The sequence below is a fragment of the Grus americana genome, chromosome 10 (genome assembly GCF_028858705.1).
Source record: "Grus americana isolate bGruAme1 chromosome 10, bGruAme1.mat, whole genome shotgun sequence".
Taxonomy (NCBI): Eukaryota; Metazoa; Chordata; class Aves; order Gruiformes; family Gruidae; genus Grus; species Grus americana.
In genome coordinates, this window is record NC_072861.1 from 6,721,942 (window position 1) to 6,738,869 (window position 16,928).

The 16,928-nt window shown below is 38.8% G+C and overlaps 1 protein-coding gene across 6 annotated transcripts; it reads left to right on the forward strand.

The window, feature by feature from the left end:
- The first annotated feature begins 621 nt into the window (after positions 1-621).
- Positions 622-16,928, forward strand: BNIP2 (BCL2 interacting protein 2). Of its 6 annotated transcripts, none has more exons than XM_054836488.1 (13): positions 646-766; positions 2,078-2,128; positions 4,686-4,824; positions 5,314-5,444; positions 6,222-6,289; positions 7,350-7,517; positions 9,422-9,598; positions 10,258-10,360; positions 10,667-10,798; positions 11,414-11,500; positions 11,642-11,740; positions 13,656-13,691; positions 16,299-16,928. In XM_054836488.1, exons 4-13 carry the CDS (start codon positions 5,395-5,397, stop codon positions 16,345-16,347), a joined length of 969 nt encoding a protein of 322 aa, XP_054692463.1. In that variant the 5' UTR covers positions 646-766; positions 2,078-2,128; positions 4,686-4,824; positions 5,314-5,394; the 3' UTR covers positions 16,348-16,928. The 6 variants fall into 6 exon arrangements, with proteins under 6 accessions (XP_054692462.1, XP_054692467.1, XP_054692463.1 ...); XM_054836489.1 differs by lacking the exon at positions 646-766 and adding an exon at positions 887-1,255; XM_054836491.1 differs by lacking the exon at positions 646-766 and adding an exon at positions 887-1,182.

The following is a 16,928-nucleotide window of genomic DNA, read 5'->3' on the forward strand; positions in this document are numbered from 1 at the left end:
TCAGGTGTTCTGCTCAGTAACTCTGCTACCCCTGACTTGCCGGTATGTAGTATTATCTGTTCTCCCTGTCCTCATGGAGGAGGTTCCACTCGTTTCTGACATTCACCTCATATTTTTCCGAGCACCTGACGTATCGGCACGCTAGTCTAGCACAGAGAACTCAGTGAGCCGACTTTATATTTCGCATTCTGTGTCCTGCTTACCGCGGCCCAGGACTTGACCCCCTCAGTTGACATTCCTGCGGCAAGCGGCTGTCCTGGCCGGACGGGCGGTGAGGGAGGGAGCTCTCGGTGCCCAGGGACAGCAGCGGCGCCAGTTGTTACGGGCAGCCGAGGGCCGCAGAACTCATCCTCACCGCGCTGCCGGGAGGTGGGCAGCGCTCCTCAGCCGCGGGGAGGAAAGGACAGACGCCATCTCCAACGGCGCCCGGGCCCCGCCTCGCGCGCTCCCAGCGGACGCCCGGCGGGCCTCGCCTCACCCCGCCCGCGCGCTCCCAACCGACGCCTGCCCCGCGCGCGTGCGAAGAGAGGGAGCGCGCGCGCCCGCTCGCTGTCCGGGGGTGCGGGCGGCGGTATTGTTTTACGCACGCGCGTGAGTGCGCCAACGCCCCATGGAGCGGGGTTGTCACGTGAGTCCGGTGGCGTATGCGTTTCCGGGTGAGCAGCGGCGCGCGCCGAGGAGCGGGCCGTTTCCGCGGGGGCGAGGCCGCGGCCCGTCTCGTTCTTCTCCCCCCCGTCCGCCTTCTCCCCGTCCGCCTACCCGCCAGGTACGGCCGCGGAGGGGGCGCCGACGGTAAGCCGGTGGTGCGCGAGGGGCGGCGGGGCTCAGTCGGGAGCCCTCGGGCGCGGGAGGCCCTGCCGGGGCAAGCGCTCGCCTGCCAGGCCCCGCCGGTCACTGGCCCAGCGGGCGCGGAGGGGCGGCTCCTGCCCGAGCCGGCGCTCCCCGGGCGGCGAGTGGGGACCGCCTTCGCGTCCGGGCTGTGCCCCGCGGAAGCGGAGCGGGCTCGCGGTTTCTTCCGCAGAGCGCGACGTTGGCGTCGCTGCGTGCGGCGTCTGGTCGGCGCTGGGAGCGGCGGAGGGGAGAGTTCCGAGCCCCCAGCTGTTGCGCTGGGAATCCCTTCCCCTGCGCCGGGAGGGTCGTCGCACCAGGGGCACGAACTTCAGCCCTGTTCGCGCTTATGAGGTTGGGGAGTTGTCTTCAATTACGGATACTTCTTCCCCCCCGTCCCGCCCCCCTTCTCCGGTATGGCTGAATGGTGAGTGGGGTGTGTGAGTGGATAACTTTTTTCCGTGTAGGTTTAGCGAGTGCACAGTATAGAGCTATGTCGCAGAAGTTAGAGTTGCTTTCTAGGGCCTTTTATTTTAGTTTCCTCTTATTTCCAGCCACTAATGTAATACGCTAAGTAGTGATTAATTATTTCTGCTTAGCTTGTATGCATACTTAAATCTTACAAAGGAATATTGGTTGTGTTTAGGCAGGATATTAATTCTTTTTGACTGTTGTCTGACAAGTTAGTATTTCCCTTTAAATGAATCATAGTGATTCAGAAATGCAGAGTCTTCTGTTGCTCTGAATGCGGAGTTTAAAGTAGTATCCTCAGAGATGAAAGCAAGAGTGGGTTTAAAAGTTTTCTCTTTTAGCTGACTGATTTCTCTGTGCTTTGATGCTGAGAGAAGGGAGTAAAAGAAGATGAAGAATTGACTCATTATTATTTAAAGTCTTTGCATCACCTCATTGTGCAAACTTGCAAGTGATAAAGTTTAGATGTCTATCTGCAGATCTGGGAAATGTTTCCTGGGGTCATGACTAGTGTGGCCACATTCTAAAAGCCAATGGGGTTATAAAAATATTTAAAAAATAAATTATAGTGAGCCGCACCATGTGGATGTGTGTACCAGAAAATATATTTATTCCTTACTTTTGGCTAGCTGTAAAATCACATGTGAAAAATACTCTTAGAGGCACCTCTTTAATGCCTGGATCCTGGAATTCACTTAACACGCTCAGTTAATGTTTCTGTTGAAATGCTGAAGGTGAAATGTAGAAAAAAGTAGACTAACCTTTTTTTTTTTTGAAGTTGGCTTCCACTTTCTGAGACTGAAACAGCATGCTATTCTTTGCTGATCTGGTACGTAGTTCAATAGCGTGCTCATCATTGCAGTTGTCTTGCAAAATAAACTTTATATTTATTCTCTTTCAAATGCTGAAGTTCTGATCAAGGACTGGATATAGGTCTTTGTATTGGATAGGCAGATATGACCATATAAATGCGTAACTCCTATTTATTTGGGTATTCTGAGAACTCAAGGGTGAAAACCTAAAAAAATAATTTTTGCAAGGGGTCTTTAACTTTATGAATAAAATGATCTCATGCGTTCTCATGTCTTTTTTTCAAGTAGCTGGGACAGATTAGAGTCTCTGTTTAGCACTAAACTAAATTTTAAAAAATGGCAATATATAATAGGCTTCTTAACGCGGTTGTATTTGGTATTTCAGCCCCTACCAACTAAGCCAGCTCAGTATTAATGAGAGAACTCTGAAAACTATCCCCTTTTTCCAGGAGAAAGGATGAGAACGCTGATGTTTGACTTCTGGTGCAAGCAGTAGTACTCTTCAGATGCAAACTTCAGTAGATTACAGCTGGTGTTCTGGAAATGGAAATCTGTTCATTAGCTGTAGTGGAAGAGTTATGGGTTTTAGTGATGTGTGCCCTTGTGATACTTTTTTCTTTTTGTAATATAGTAACTTGCCTGTTGAGGTACTTCATAAAAGGCATTGTTGAGCACCAAAGTCCAGTGGTTCCAGTAAGAGAGCAGAACCACATGGCAATCCTGCATCCAGATGTTCTTTGATGTGTTGAAGTTTCTGACCTTTAGATAGCTTCCAATATTCCAGTTCCATTTCTGTATTTAAAGTGGAAACTAATGACCAATGGAGAGTAAAAATGATGATTATTCTCATCCTTTGTTATCCTATTAAATTGTCTTTATCTCGACCCATGAGTTTTTTTTCCATTCTCCTCCTTATCCGCTTTGGGGGGGGAGGGTGAGCGAGCGGCTGCGTGGTGCTTAGTTACCCGCTGGGGTTAAACCACAACATTAACAAATGATTGTGCTTTTGCACATGAGACTTTAAGTCGAAACATCCAAAACAACTACTTAGTCTGTATGTTAAGTAGGATGCTGGAAACCTAAATTCAAGCTTATCAGATGTTGAACTTGGAACTTGCAAGTTGTTTGCAATTGTACTATGTGGTATTTAGCGAATGGTTGCTTTCCAATCTACCTTAATGAGAAGTTGCTGATGAGAATTCAGTAAGTAATGCGAGAAGTGTTTTGTAGAAGTGTCTTAACCTTTGATTACAGCATGAGTAACTTTTTAAACTCTGCCTGTCTTAGCGTATCAAGTTTATCTCATTGTAATGAAATACATGCAGGTTGGAATTGCTTCTACACTGAAATGCTGTACATCTGAAATTAATAGATGTTACTTGGTGTTTGGTATTTTTCAAAAGTGTGGTGAGAAAACTGTTCATGTCTTGTGGGATCTGTATTGTGAAGGCAGTGCAGGCGAGCTCAAGAGTAGCATCTTATAGCCACCAGCACAGTGATAGGGTTGGTTTGTTGTGGCATGGGGGTTTTTTGCTTTACTGTCAATTTTCTTCATCTAGCCCTTAAGAATAAAGTCATCAGTTTAGATTTTCTTTTAGGTTTAGTGTCTGTTTGTTTACAGTGAACTGCGTATTTACATCAGATGGTCCGTTGCATACTGATTGTAAGCACGGTATTCTCTTGACTGCGTAGGGTGCCTTCTGAAACTTCTTGTGCTTCATCTCAGTGCCCTGAACCAAATGCATAAAGAACTATGCGCATATTCACTGTTACTATTGATCAAAATATGATCTTATCTCCAAGCAAGTATTTAAAATTAATTGTTGCGAACGCTCAGCAGGTTACTACCCAGGAGAAACTGTATGTTAAGAATATCAACATCTTAATGAAAGACCGGACATGTTTCATGAGGAAAGTCATGTGATTCAAGCGGCAAGAAACTACTCCAAACAGCGTATTAGTCAAAAAGGACAAACAGAAGGAGGGAGGGGGAGGAGGAAAATTGGTGGGGACAACTTCTTGGAGATTGTGTGCACAGGCACGTACTGTCAGCAACTGTGCAGTGCAGGGGCTGAACGACTGAAACAAGGAGAGTCTGACCCTTAGAGGAACTAGGGTGCTACCTTCTAGAAATTTTATTTCAATTGCCTGGGTGAGGGAAGCAGGGATAATTGTCATCATTAATGTTTAATTTGTCTCTGCTACTGCAGTTTTACAAAGAAATCAGGTTTTTGGTTTTTTTTTTATTACGCAGCTTGTGTAGTGTAGCTTTAAGCATTGCAGGACATTTCAAAATCAGTCTCTGGTTGTAATTGAGTCAGGAGAAGAGAAATTGAGGTTTGTCATGAAAGGTGATCCCACAGAACAGTAAGTGTAACTTGTCTCTTCTTAGCCATGTAAAAAATCATCTCTCTGGCTTAATTAGCAGTATGACTGCATTCAGACTTTGTACTTCTGGTGTTCTGTGTTGATTGCTGCTTTGCATTTAAAAATAGCATTGTTTCCTGGTTTGATTAGTGTTGATTTTTCTTACTGTTTTCATTCATTAGCTTACCTGTTCCTGTTCCTCTTTAGAGCACACACAAGCTAAGAGCTTCAACTGGCTTGGACTTGTATGTCAGCAGCATGGTTTATTATGTTCCATTATTGGGGATTCCTTGTTGCTGGTGATGGGTGAGCCTGAAAAAACACAGCTTGACTTGCACATCGCAGGGTGAGTTTTCTGAGAACATTTTCTGAAATAGTTATCTTTAAAGTGGTTGGGGTTTTGTTTGTTTGTTTGTTTTTAAGAACTCAGTTGTATTTTAGATCTGACCATCTGGGTTTATTTCTCAAAATATACACTTATTCAATATCTTCTATAGAATCTAGAGAGCTGTCAGGTTTCATACAGTTTGGAGTGAACTGGTGTAATCCTAAATGATAGATCAGGTTGCTCAGGGCCTTGATTTTAATGAAGAGGTTGATCCTGCTTGAGCAGGGCATTGGGCTACGTGAGATCCCTTCCAACCTAGATTACTGTAGGATAAACCATTCCATAAGTAGTTTTGTATGAAAAAAAAAGGAAACAAACCATAAACTTCTCCCTGTTTTGGGGTTGGTTTTTTTCCTGCATAATACCTCAACTTGGTGATAAGAGATGTGTTGCAAGTATGGGAATTACAATAGTATTGAACTAGCATCTTCTGTTATGTTCCTGCAGCTCCTCTTTAGCCCACTGTCCTGAAGACAAGAGGTTCTGGTTGATCAGGAGTTTCTGTTAGCAATTCAAGTTGACTGGAGAATGGAAGGTGTTGAGTTTAAGGAAGAATGGCAAGATGAAGATTTTCCAAGGTTTTTAATTTTTTTTTTTTAAAGTAATTAAAATTAAATGCATAATATCCAGAGTAAGCTACCTCTTTGTCTTCCTGGTGAACTAACACTCGTTGATAATCTTGATTTCCACTAATAGTAGTCTTGAAAAGGTTTTGTGGCATGTTTGTTTATGGTCTGGAAAGAGATCACTTCATGTTCGTGTGTAAGTTAAGTAATACAAGAATGTCGCTGTTGAAGTTTCCAATGTTACTGAAGTGAAAATTTGTACATTTGGCTTCGTTTCCTGTGGTAATCTTTTGCAACTACATTGCATATTATTACCAGTGTCTGAAAGGCCCAGGTATTTCACCAAGCAATGTTTCTGAACAAAATTTTTAACAGTTAAGACTGCAAGTGATGCTTGGGCCTACAAAGAAACTAAACCAGCTGACTTCAGAGACATTGTATAATAACATGACTAAACTACTTCTCTAAAGTATTTAATGTCAAATTTTCTCAAGTGAGAATATGACAAGTTTTCTTACAGATTGCACACACTAGTAGCAACCAGTATTTTGACATTTGTTACATCAACAAATGGTTGCTTGAACGCTGCAAAGGAATTTTCTGTTACTTTGGTGCTTTGTTTACTGAAAGCTTGAACTTAGGCTACAAGTAAACTTAGTTCAGTACTATCCCACAATTGTTTTTTTAGCAATGCATAAGTCTAAATATTTGGCATTTAGCTGGCTATTTAAAAAAGAAAAAAAAAAGTTTTGTAAGTTTTATAACAATAGTTTCTACTTTATCTACCAGGCCCCTGCCAGAGGATGATCCTGTTGCATCAGATATATTGACTGCAGCTGGAACAGACAGTGAAGCTGGTAAGAACATTCCACTCCAGTCCAGCTGACTGCATCCTACTTAGATGGCTGTTTTAAACCTCCATTTTGATTTAGCGTGTTCTTTGGGTCAGACTTGAGAAACTGCATTCTGAATGACATTTTTTTTATATGAAGGGTGTTATAAACATCTTGTGTAGAAAGAAAAGGGGGTTGGAATAAAATATGAGACTCTTCATCTTCCCTGTGCATAGAGCTATCCAGGTAATACAAAAATTGCACTCACTTCCTGACCTGTCTTAAAATCTTGGTTCATTATTTGGCTTCTGTGCATCAGTTGGAGCCTACCATAGTTTTGCTCCAAATTTCAGACTTTTGTGGCCTTTTAAAAGCATTGCCTGTCTGAATGTTCAGAGGAGAAATAATACAGCGGTTTGGGGGTTTTTAGCATTTTTATTGTCTGTCTGCCTTAGTTGTGGCTTTTCCAGTACTGGATTAGTCATTTTATTTTATTCTCTGCTTTCAGCTGCTGTCTAAATCATACAAGTATTTGCCTTGTGTCTCAAAGCATGCTGTATATTCACCTAATAGTTTCTTTAATTTTCTGTCCTCACTTTTGTCTGTCAGCCTTCTTTTTTTTGCAGCTTGTGTATATTATTTTTTATTTCATCAGAGATGGTTATGTTACCAATACCTACCAAAAACAAGGGCTAGGGACATGAATCTATTGCATTATTTGCAAAACTTACTTAGTATAACGTCTAGAAGCACTCGTCATAGGCTTTGCTATAGCTAGCATGGGTAGTAGTTACTTAGGTGGTGGCAGCACTTTGGGGTTTTCCTCTGTAGGGAGTATGGTGGTCTACCACTGTGATCGTAGTGTGTATGCAATTGGGTAAGCTTAAGATCTTGGGAACTTTGACCTCAAAGTGCTGTTCTTTTCACCCTGTGTTTAATTCTTATTCCAAAGATCCATCGTTTAAATTATAGGCATTAACTTACAATGCATTCTGAGAAAGCGCTGTGCTCTTCTGTCTTGTTAATATGCTCATCGAAGCTTGCTTTAGCTTTGAAAATAAACAATTTGCTTTTTTGAATACAGAGGTTAATGGAACCAAAGTGAGGAAGAAACTAATGGCTCCAGATATTAGCTTAACTTTGGATTACAGTGAGGAATCTGTTTTGTCTGATGACTTGGATGGGAGTGGAGAGATTGATTTGGACGATTTAGATACTCCTTCAGAAAATAGCAATGAGTTTGAATGGGAAGGTAAGTATTTTGTTAGTTTTGTCTGATGCCATAAAATGTTTCTGTTTTCCTATGTGCAGGTCAACAGTTTTTCAGGTGGGAAGTAACTATGACAATATAATTGGAGTAAAAATACAAAGGGAGTGATTAGATTAGAATTTGGAAATAGGTGCAATGAATTTTTAAAGAACAAATCAGACCTCGACTGATTAGTAAACAGGCAATATAACAATAACTAACTCCAGATAAACTTAGGTGAATGTCATTAAACACCTGTAAGTCTCAAAGTTACGGAAAATCCTCTCCGTTGGTTTTAAGAACCAACCTGGGGGCAGGAGAAGAATACCAAAGGTATTTTACATGTATTATACATCAGTTTTAAATGGAGGCAAACCATATAAAGGGATATAGATTATAGATTAGCTAGTCAGAAATCAGCGAATTGCAAGCCTTTGTATTTAAGGAGGACCAAATGGTATTTTTTTAAAATACTGAGTAACACCCAATCTCATATCTTACTGTGGTGAGAATGGCAAAAGGTCAGTAGCCTTAGAGTTTGCATGCTTTCCGGATTGACTGAAGGGGTAGAAGAGCCTCTATTTTTTTTGTCAAGGAATTCTGAAATTTCTTGACAGGAAGTTAACTTAGCTATAGCCACAATAGTAATGATCTTAATTTTAAGAAATTAATAGATGCTTCATCTTATTCTTATAGGCAAAATCTGGAGATTCTAACATTTTATTTGAGGTAAAAAAGGTTCTGTGTGGGAGTTAAAGCCCAAGTTTTAAACTTGCAGTTTAATTATGTTTTAAGGCCCTTTTATGTAAGCCAAGAACTGTTGTGTTAGTTGAACAGATGTTGGAGTCTTTAATTTCTGTCAACTTCATGCCTTAAGAATGACTCTAATAAGTAAACATGTAAACTAATTTTTTTATTATTTTTTGTTCTGGAAATAAAATCATTTTATCTCCTGAGGAAACAGGAAGCTCTCTTTTCACTATGAAACACTACCATTCCAATATAGCTCATAAATGGTGAAAGAAACACTCTTTAGAATAAGTTGGGGTTTTTTTAAATAGCTAAAGACATATTACAGGTGAAGTTTTCATAACAGAGACTGTGGGTTTACCTGTGTAAAAGGATTTTCCTCATTGTAATGAAGAAGAATTAGTATTTAGTGTTAGTTTTGCAGTGATGCAAAGGAAATGTTCCAGATGTTTGTGCCTTGTTTTTAAAAGTGGCTGAAAAGGGTTTCTGTCTTTTCTTCCTTTAATGCTGCTGCCTTCATTTTCCTGGAAGGATAGTTTCAATTAACAGCTTTGTCTTGGGAACAGACAACTAACTTGCAGTAGGTTTTTCTCGCTTTGGGTAAGGTCTATGCAACAAAGTCAAAGAATCATAATTTAATTGGCGCAAATTGTTTTACAGATTGCTGTCAGCATAAATTTCATATATTTTGATTGCACACACATGAATTAGATTTAATTTCTAATAGATTTGCCTGCATGTCTGCTTGCAAGGTACCGTCAATGTTTTAAATCATGCTTTTATGTAAATCTGTGATCAAGCAACTTGTGTAATTATCATTGGAGTTAACCACTTTGTCTGTTTTGATGAGATTCATAAACGTCTGTGTTTTCAAAGCCTATGATTAAATAGGCTTTCTACATGAATGGAAATTTGTCATGTACTTTAACAGAGAAAGTTACAGTCAATGGATAACTGCAAACATAGATTATTTTGATAAAATATATGAGACCCATGAGATCCTGTTTTGTGAGGACAGAAGAAACTAAGCTGATATGTCTGACTGGCTAAAGAATATTAAAATAGATTAAACAGCAAAGTGGTTAACCTGTGTTGTAATTGATTGTCACCGTACATAGTATTTATAATGGATCTTGAACATGTTTTGACTTTGGCAGATGATCTTCCAAAACCAAAAACTACTGATGTAATTAGGAAAGGATCACTCACTGAATACGCTGCAGCAGAGGAGAAAGATGATGGTCGACGCTGGCGAATGTTTAGGATTGGAGAACAGGACCATAGAGTGGACATGAAGGCAATTGAGCCATATAAAAAAGTTATCAGTCATGGTGGTAAGGATTAGTGATGTGCCGAGGGGAACTGTTGAGGAACTACTTCTTTAAGTTGAGTTGGGGTGGCACAGGAAGAGCTTTGGGCATGAAGACTTTTGTGATACTTCATTTATTGCAGTAGTAAGGCGTATGGTTGATGTAATATTTTTTTCCCCTAAAAATTTTGGAACTTTTTCCAAATGTTCCAAAATGTGCGCATGTTCAGATGAAGCTGCTAACATGCACATATGTAATAAGATGTACTTATCTGTTCTATAGTGTCAGTGCTACCAGTATAATTTTTTTTAAGAGTATTGAAAGCATTAACTGTAGATCTACTAAGGCATAAATCAATTTAGTGACTGTTCCCAACAGTCTGTGGAGTTTAGGCTAGAAAAAAAGTTGACTTTATAAAATGTTATCAAATATACTGAGATTCTATACTGAGATGTTGATTGTAGGTACAGCATTTGATTTGCATCAACTTCAGGTGTTTCTCTGGAAGTAGACAAACTTGAAAAAGAAATCTTGAGGCTTTCTGTAACTATTGAATCTGTCTATATAGAATAGATGTTTGTAAATCTCTCTAAGGTAAATAATGAAAAAGCTTACAGAATGTGTAAATTTAGTCAATGTATAGTCACCTTTGTCACTACTGCTGCTTTTTTCTTTGTTTTTAGGTTATTATGGTGATGGATTAAATGCCATTGTTGTGTTTGCTGTTTGCTTTATGCCTGAAAGCAGCCAGCCTAACTACAGATACCTAATGGACAATCTATTTAAGTAAGTAATCATCTGCCTCTGAATCCTGTCTTAATTTCACATTGTGAAACTTAGCATTTTAATGTAAGGGTAATTACTTCTCACTCTTTTTTTTAATGAAACTTAATATTTCATGTGAGGGAAAGGTAACAAATAGGAGAGCAACTACATCTGCTCCCAGGGGAAGGAAAAAAATGATTACATATTGCTCAACACTGTTGCCAACTCTGTATTTTTAAAATATATTTAGGCACTACTAGGAATTACTTTAATATCCACAGATCCTCACTTGAAAGTTTTTTTTTTTTTCTTTGCTTCTCTCTGCAGGTATGTAATTGGCACTTTAGAGCTGTTAGTAGCAGAGAACTATATGATAGTTTACCTGAATGGTGCAACAACACGGAGAAAAATGCCAAGTTTAGGCTGGCTTAGGAAATGTTACCAGCAAATTGATAGAAGGTAAGAAGCTCTGAAGTGTTTTCTCACAATATTCACGTGCTCAGTGATATATATATATTTAGGAAAAAAATGCTGTTTAATGTGTTGTCTGGTACCTACTGGTTAAGAGTTAATTAAAGAAAATTGCTTGGTGTATTGAAAACCTCTTCCTAAGCTAGACAATATGGAACAATACTACAGGCATGCCTGGGTGTGGTGGGGTTTTTTGTTTGGTTTTGGGTTTTTTGGTGAAAGTAGTAGTGTTAGAATACTGAATACTGGTACCACATAGAATATCCTTTAAATTTCATGTATTTATATGATCAGGTAATAAGGGGGGTCCTTCATGAACCACTTCATCCATTAGTTGCTTAAAAAGATTCAAAGAAACTTCTCTTTGGTATGTTATTTCCTTGTCATTGTTGTCAAACTGATACTATATCTTAAATTTTGACTCTACAGTTGTGAGGTATTTTTTTTTTCTTCTGGCAGATGGTAGTTTCTAATAATAGAATATCAGAATACCAGACTTATTTGACAGTTGTGCTTTCAAAAACATTTTATATATTAAAAAACCCCTTGTTGTCATATTGCCTTTTTGTTCTACTAATTATGTCTACTGTTTGAATTCTTCAGGTTAAGGAAAAATCTGAAATCATTAATCATAGTTCATCCTTCTTGGTTCATCAGAACACTTCTGGCTATCACAAAACCTTTTATTAGGTAATACTCTAGAAGCTGTTTGTTTTTGGTTTTGTTTTTTAAATAATCCTAAAACAGTTTTTGAAGTTTAAACAGTTGTTAATATTGACCTATTGAAAATTTTTTAAGTTGTAACTGTACCCTGCATTTGTTCTTCCACAGCTCAAAATTCAGCCAAAAAATTAGGTATGTCTTTACCCTGGCAGAACTAGCTGAGCTCATCCCCATGGAATACGTTGGCATCCCAGAATGCATAAAACAGTACGTTTTATTATTCAAACATGTTCTACACTGATCGTGTTTTAGAACTGGTACATATTGTATTCAATGATTGGTTTGAATGTAATACTTTGTATTTAATAAAATTATCTCTAGGAGGAGAATCCATGTTTGACCACATTGCTAACTATAGTCTGGTATGCAGTAGCATGGATAGTCAAAATGTAAATATATAGGGACTTTCACAAATCAGAGAATCATAGAATGGTTTGGGTTGGAAGGGACCTTAAAGATCATCTAGTTCCAACCCCCCTGCTGCGGGCAGGGACACCCTCCACTAGACCATGTTGCCCAAAGCCTCATCCAACCTGGCCTTAAACACTTCCAGGGATGGGGTATCCACAACCTCTCTGGGCAACCTGTTCCAGTGCCTCACCACCCTCACAGTAAAGAATTTCTTTCTAACATCTAATCTAAATCGACCCTCCTTCAGCTTTAAACCCATTACCCCTTGTCCTGTCACTACACTCCCTGATAAACAGTCCCTCTCCATCTTTCCTGTAGGCCCCCTTCAGGTACTGGTGAGCTGCAATTAGATCTCCCCAGAGCCTTCTTTTCTCCAGGCTGAACAATCCCAACTCTCTCAGCCTGTCCTCATAGGAGAGGTGCTCCAGCCCTCCGATCAGCCTTGTGGCCATCCTCTAGTGCCTTATGTAAATAGTACCTTACATAGTTACCTTGTGTGTGAATTAGTCTTCTAGAGACAAGGCCTCCTTCCAGTTGTCCTACCCCTTAGTATACTAAACTGGCTCGTGAGTGAAATTCTGGACGTGTTGATACTGAAGTTAGTTATAGTATCTTCAGTGTTCATGCTAAAATGTGGAACATGTGAAGTGGTGAAATATCACTTGGATTGGGATTTCATTTAACAGAGCAGCTGTGGTGGAAAAATGCTAAATCCCTACCCATAACAGTTCTAAAACTACTTTGGTGAAGAGGTGAAGGAAGCATCAATGTCCTTGGCTTTCTCCTCTTCCTTCTTTCCAGATATAAATGTCCATTTTAACGTCAGCATGACTCTCCTCTCAAGTATGGTGATGATACTTTTGTCAGTAGCATTCGTGGGTGCAGCAATAGAGCAGAAACCATAAACTGGGGTCTTAAAAAAGCCAGATGAAAATACTAAAAATTCTGATGATAAATTGATCAGCCTATTAGAGGGTATAACGTACAAAACCTATAGAGTACACATCACAATAGGTGCTTGCAAACTGGTAACTCCATAAGGAAAGATGACATAGTCTCGCACTGTGGACAGAAGGGCACATCCACATTGGACAAATCCAGAAATCCCTCCCCACCCCTGCAAATGTCTGGTTATTGCAGTAAACATTAATCTGGTATCAGCTGCACAATGTAACTTTTTATAAAATAGAGAAAACGCAGTTTTCTTGGGGTGGGGAGGAAGACAGGACAATGCTGAAGCAGCCTTGTGCTACTTTAGAACTTTTTTTTTTTACTAGGGCTTTTGAAGTATGTGTTAGGAATATTCAGACTGTCATTCCAAGTCTTGAAAGACTCCTTTCTGTATTGATGAACCTTTAACTGTTCTGCAAAGGCTGAACTTGGTTGACTTATGGAGTTAATGCTCAGACTTCTGTGGAGGATTATATCTGGCTTCAAACTGTTATGAATATAGACTTTAAATTTTAGTGATGGATGTTAATACTGTACAGGAAGTTGTATTGAATTTATTTGTTATGTTGTAGTAACTAAATGCTGCTGCTTTACTGCATATAAATGTTAGAGATACCAAGTTTTGAAACTGATATAATTAAGGAAAAATATATTGTATGTTTCTACAAACTGTATTGACACTAATACCAGTTTGCAGCTTCTGTTGAATTTGGCCTTCATATATATTATATTTACTGAAATCAAACTTTTCCTCACCAAGGTATGAAGAAGAAAAGTTTAGAAAGAAACAGAAAAGGTATATTCATATTTTGATTAGGGTTGCATCTAGATAAGACGATTTGCACTGCAACTAACTCCCAGTTGATTGGCTTGCATAAAGGAATAAGCATTTGTAAATATAAACAGGCACTAGCGACTAAGTTTTTATGCATTAAAGTAATTTACTGCCTGCAAGTACAGTATATCATCCAAAAGAAGTCACCCTGGATGTTAAACAGATATTTGTGAATAGTCTCTCTTACACGAGATGCTCACTCCTAAGGAGATACGTGGATTCTCAACTGAATCTTCAAGAGGCAAAAGTAGTGCTTCTGTATGAATTGATTAAATTGAGTTTCACTGTTTTTAACAAGAAGTGATGTTGGAAGGAAGAGGTGGTTTTAGGTACTAAGCTGTAGCTATGCCTCAGCAGAGATGCAACTCTGGAAGTTCTAACACTGAATCTTGTATTCTCTATTTTTGGTATTAACTACCTTTTTAGTTATTCACTTGCACAGATGCAATCTAAATTAGTATTTTTAGTGCTGTTTGTATTTGCAGTGCCTATGTTCCTTGCTAATAAACATTGGATTTTAATTTTGTTAATTTTCAGTCTCCAGCTAACTATTCAAGCTATTCCAGCAGCTGATGAAATTTTTTGAATGGATATGGTTTTTTTTATTCTCTAACAAATGTACTGAAAGGTTTTGCTACTAACTTTGCCTTTTTTAATTACTCTTCCTGCGCGTGCATAACTGCTGAGGGAGGTTTATTGTCTAAATTGAGTGATGGACATAGAGAGGAATGCCGAGAGATTAAAATAAAAGGAATTTAAATTTTTTCTGAAAGCTAGCAGGTAAAGCTGGTGACAAGTGTTGAACATTCTCTAGGAATTATTCTGATTAAGTGATAATCTTGCAGTGTGTAACCTGAAGTACTAAGCCTGTCAAATTTAAGAAATACTGAACAACAGTTCTGCTTGATCTCCCCCCGCTCAATGTGCATAATTTGGCCCAATTCTATTGCAAGGCCCATTGTATTCAGGATGCAAACCTGAGACATTCAAACAGTAATGTAAAAACTTTTAAAAATTTCCTGTACAACAAGCACTTTCTAGTGTCCCTGTCAATAGCATAATTTATACTACCATCACTTTTGTAAAAAGTATGTTCCTAAGTGAAACTTATGTATACAGGAGAGATCACAGGCACTCTTTGATACTGAGACTTTAATTGGGTTGAAAGCAGTGGTAGGCATTACTTATTATAATGAGAGAAAGGAGATGTGTTGAACCTTAGTTACTAAATTTGTTGAGGACAGCAGTGGGATTTCTTTGGCTATGTGTATGAGTCACTTTGGAAGCTAGAATATGATATACTTCTATGGATTTATATTGTCAGCTGTATGTTTATGCATAGCTTGTTTGCATTAGCTTACCATATTTTCTTATGCTTTCTGTGATTAGTCCTGTAAGTCCTGTCAAAACATGCTTTCCTAACATACTGCAGTGAGGGCAGGGATGAGTTGCAGCTGCATACTGTGCAGGCGAACAGGTATTCGACTAGGACTGTTGCTTCTTGACAACACTGCTTCAAACTTACTGAATCCTGATGTACTAGGTTCAGTTCTTACAGCTGCAAAAAAAACCCCAAAGTTGCCTCCCCTTTTTATGGGTTTGTGGCCTAGAAGAGCTGTCATTGTTTTTGTCATTTTGAAAAACTGGTTGGTTATAGTTTGAGAGATGGGACAGGTAGGTTGGACAACTAGGTTGTTAGAAGACAAACTTGGCCTTAGCCTCTCTTACTTTGGAACTGCTGATGGTTTTAAAATTAATTTACCTCCATGCACAACTTATTTTCCAGAAGATACAGTTAAGACTGTAGCTTCCTCTTACTGTAAAGAGGAAAAGTACATCTTCTGCAGGACTGTCAACCATCCACTGGTTTCTGCAAAGCAACATTTTGTGTGCTAGTCCCAAGGCAGATAACAAAAAAAACCCCCAACAACTAAACCAAAACAACCAAAACCCCACACCAAACCCACAAACAACCAAAACCCTAGTTTTAGCAGCAGGGTGGTGAATTTTTCTGGGGTGATTACAAGAGTCTTAGAACTTAACAGAAAAAGTAATGCAGTTAAGGAGCCACTTAACTTCTGTCTATTCAACTAGTGCTGTTACCTTCTTTGCTTAATTACTATAACATTAAAGATAATTCTGTGCTTATTCTGCAGTGTATGAATTAATCAAAGCAGTAGTGCTTGATGGTATTGTCATGTTACCTGTAAACTTGTATTCCTGCTTGCATTTGTTGATAAAAGCACAGAACCTGCTTTTTTTCCTTCTGTAGTCAAACTTCACTTGCACTTTTCAAATGCTTCTTTGTGAATGCTATAGTTATTTAAATGATTTCTTAACAATTTTAATTAATTTCTAGGGGGAGGTAGGAAAATAGATTTTTCTTTTTAAATTGTTGTGACTGCATTCAGTAAAAATCTTAATTTAATGTTTATTTACTAAACTTTTTCCTATGTAAAAGCTTTGTGTTTTTCTGCTAAGATTGATAGTTTTTGCTTAATATATGAGCTATCAAACTAAACTACTTCTTAACATAGTTTTCATTTTACTGCTTTCTTTGCTAAGCAGAGTTGACCAAGAGCTGAATGGAAAACAAGAGCAGAAAAGTGAACAGTAAGTTTGGAGTCCAAACAAGACTGAAGAATATGCAGATGGAACGATGCTATTTTTTTGCTCCATTTACAATGCATTCTCTGTGTGTGTGTATATATATATTATATAACCTGTTGCAAAAGGTGCTTAATTTCTTTGGACTAGCACACAGTGGACTGCTTACAACTGTATTGGTTTATCTTTAATTCAATAGCTATGTTTATGTAATCCTTTTATACTGCTAAATGTCAAAGAACCCTGTGTTTTCAGAGGATGTTCTTGCAATTGTTTATCTAAATGATGCATGTTCTTCAGTAAAGTATTTATATACCTAAATGTTAAAGGAAAGAGATAATATATATTTTTATGACTGAGCAATATATTGTGTATACCTGCTGAAGGAATTCATTTGCAGGTAGACAAGGCCATAAGTTACTTGTTGTTATTGTATAAATCTGTTTTGCTGTAAATGGTCAAGTGCATTTCTTCATTGTCACAGAAACCTTAATTTGTTTGGCTATTAACAATCACATAATGTAGTCTTTCACAAGTGTGGAGATCTGTATTTTTGTTCACAGACGTAATACAAGCAGTACTCATTTACCT

Excerpts from the sequence above, each read along its gene's own strand:
- BNIP2 (XM_054836487.1), top strand. The coding sequence starts at position 5,395 with ATGGAAGGTGTTGAGTTTAAGGAAGAATGGCAAGATGAAGATTTTCCA. Across the intron at positions 5,445-6,221 it reads CAAGATGAAGATTTTCCAAG|GCCCCTGCCAGAGGATGATC; the intron begins GTTTTTAATTTT and ends TTTATCTACCAG. Across the intron at positions 11,501-11,641 it reads ATCACAAAACCTTTTATTAG|CTCAAAATTCAGCCAAAAAA; the intron begins GTAATACTCTAG and ends GTTCTTCCACAG.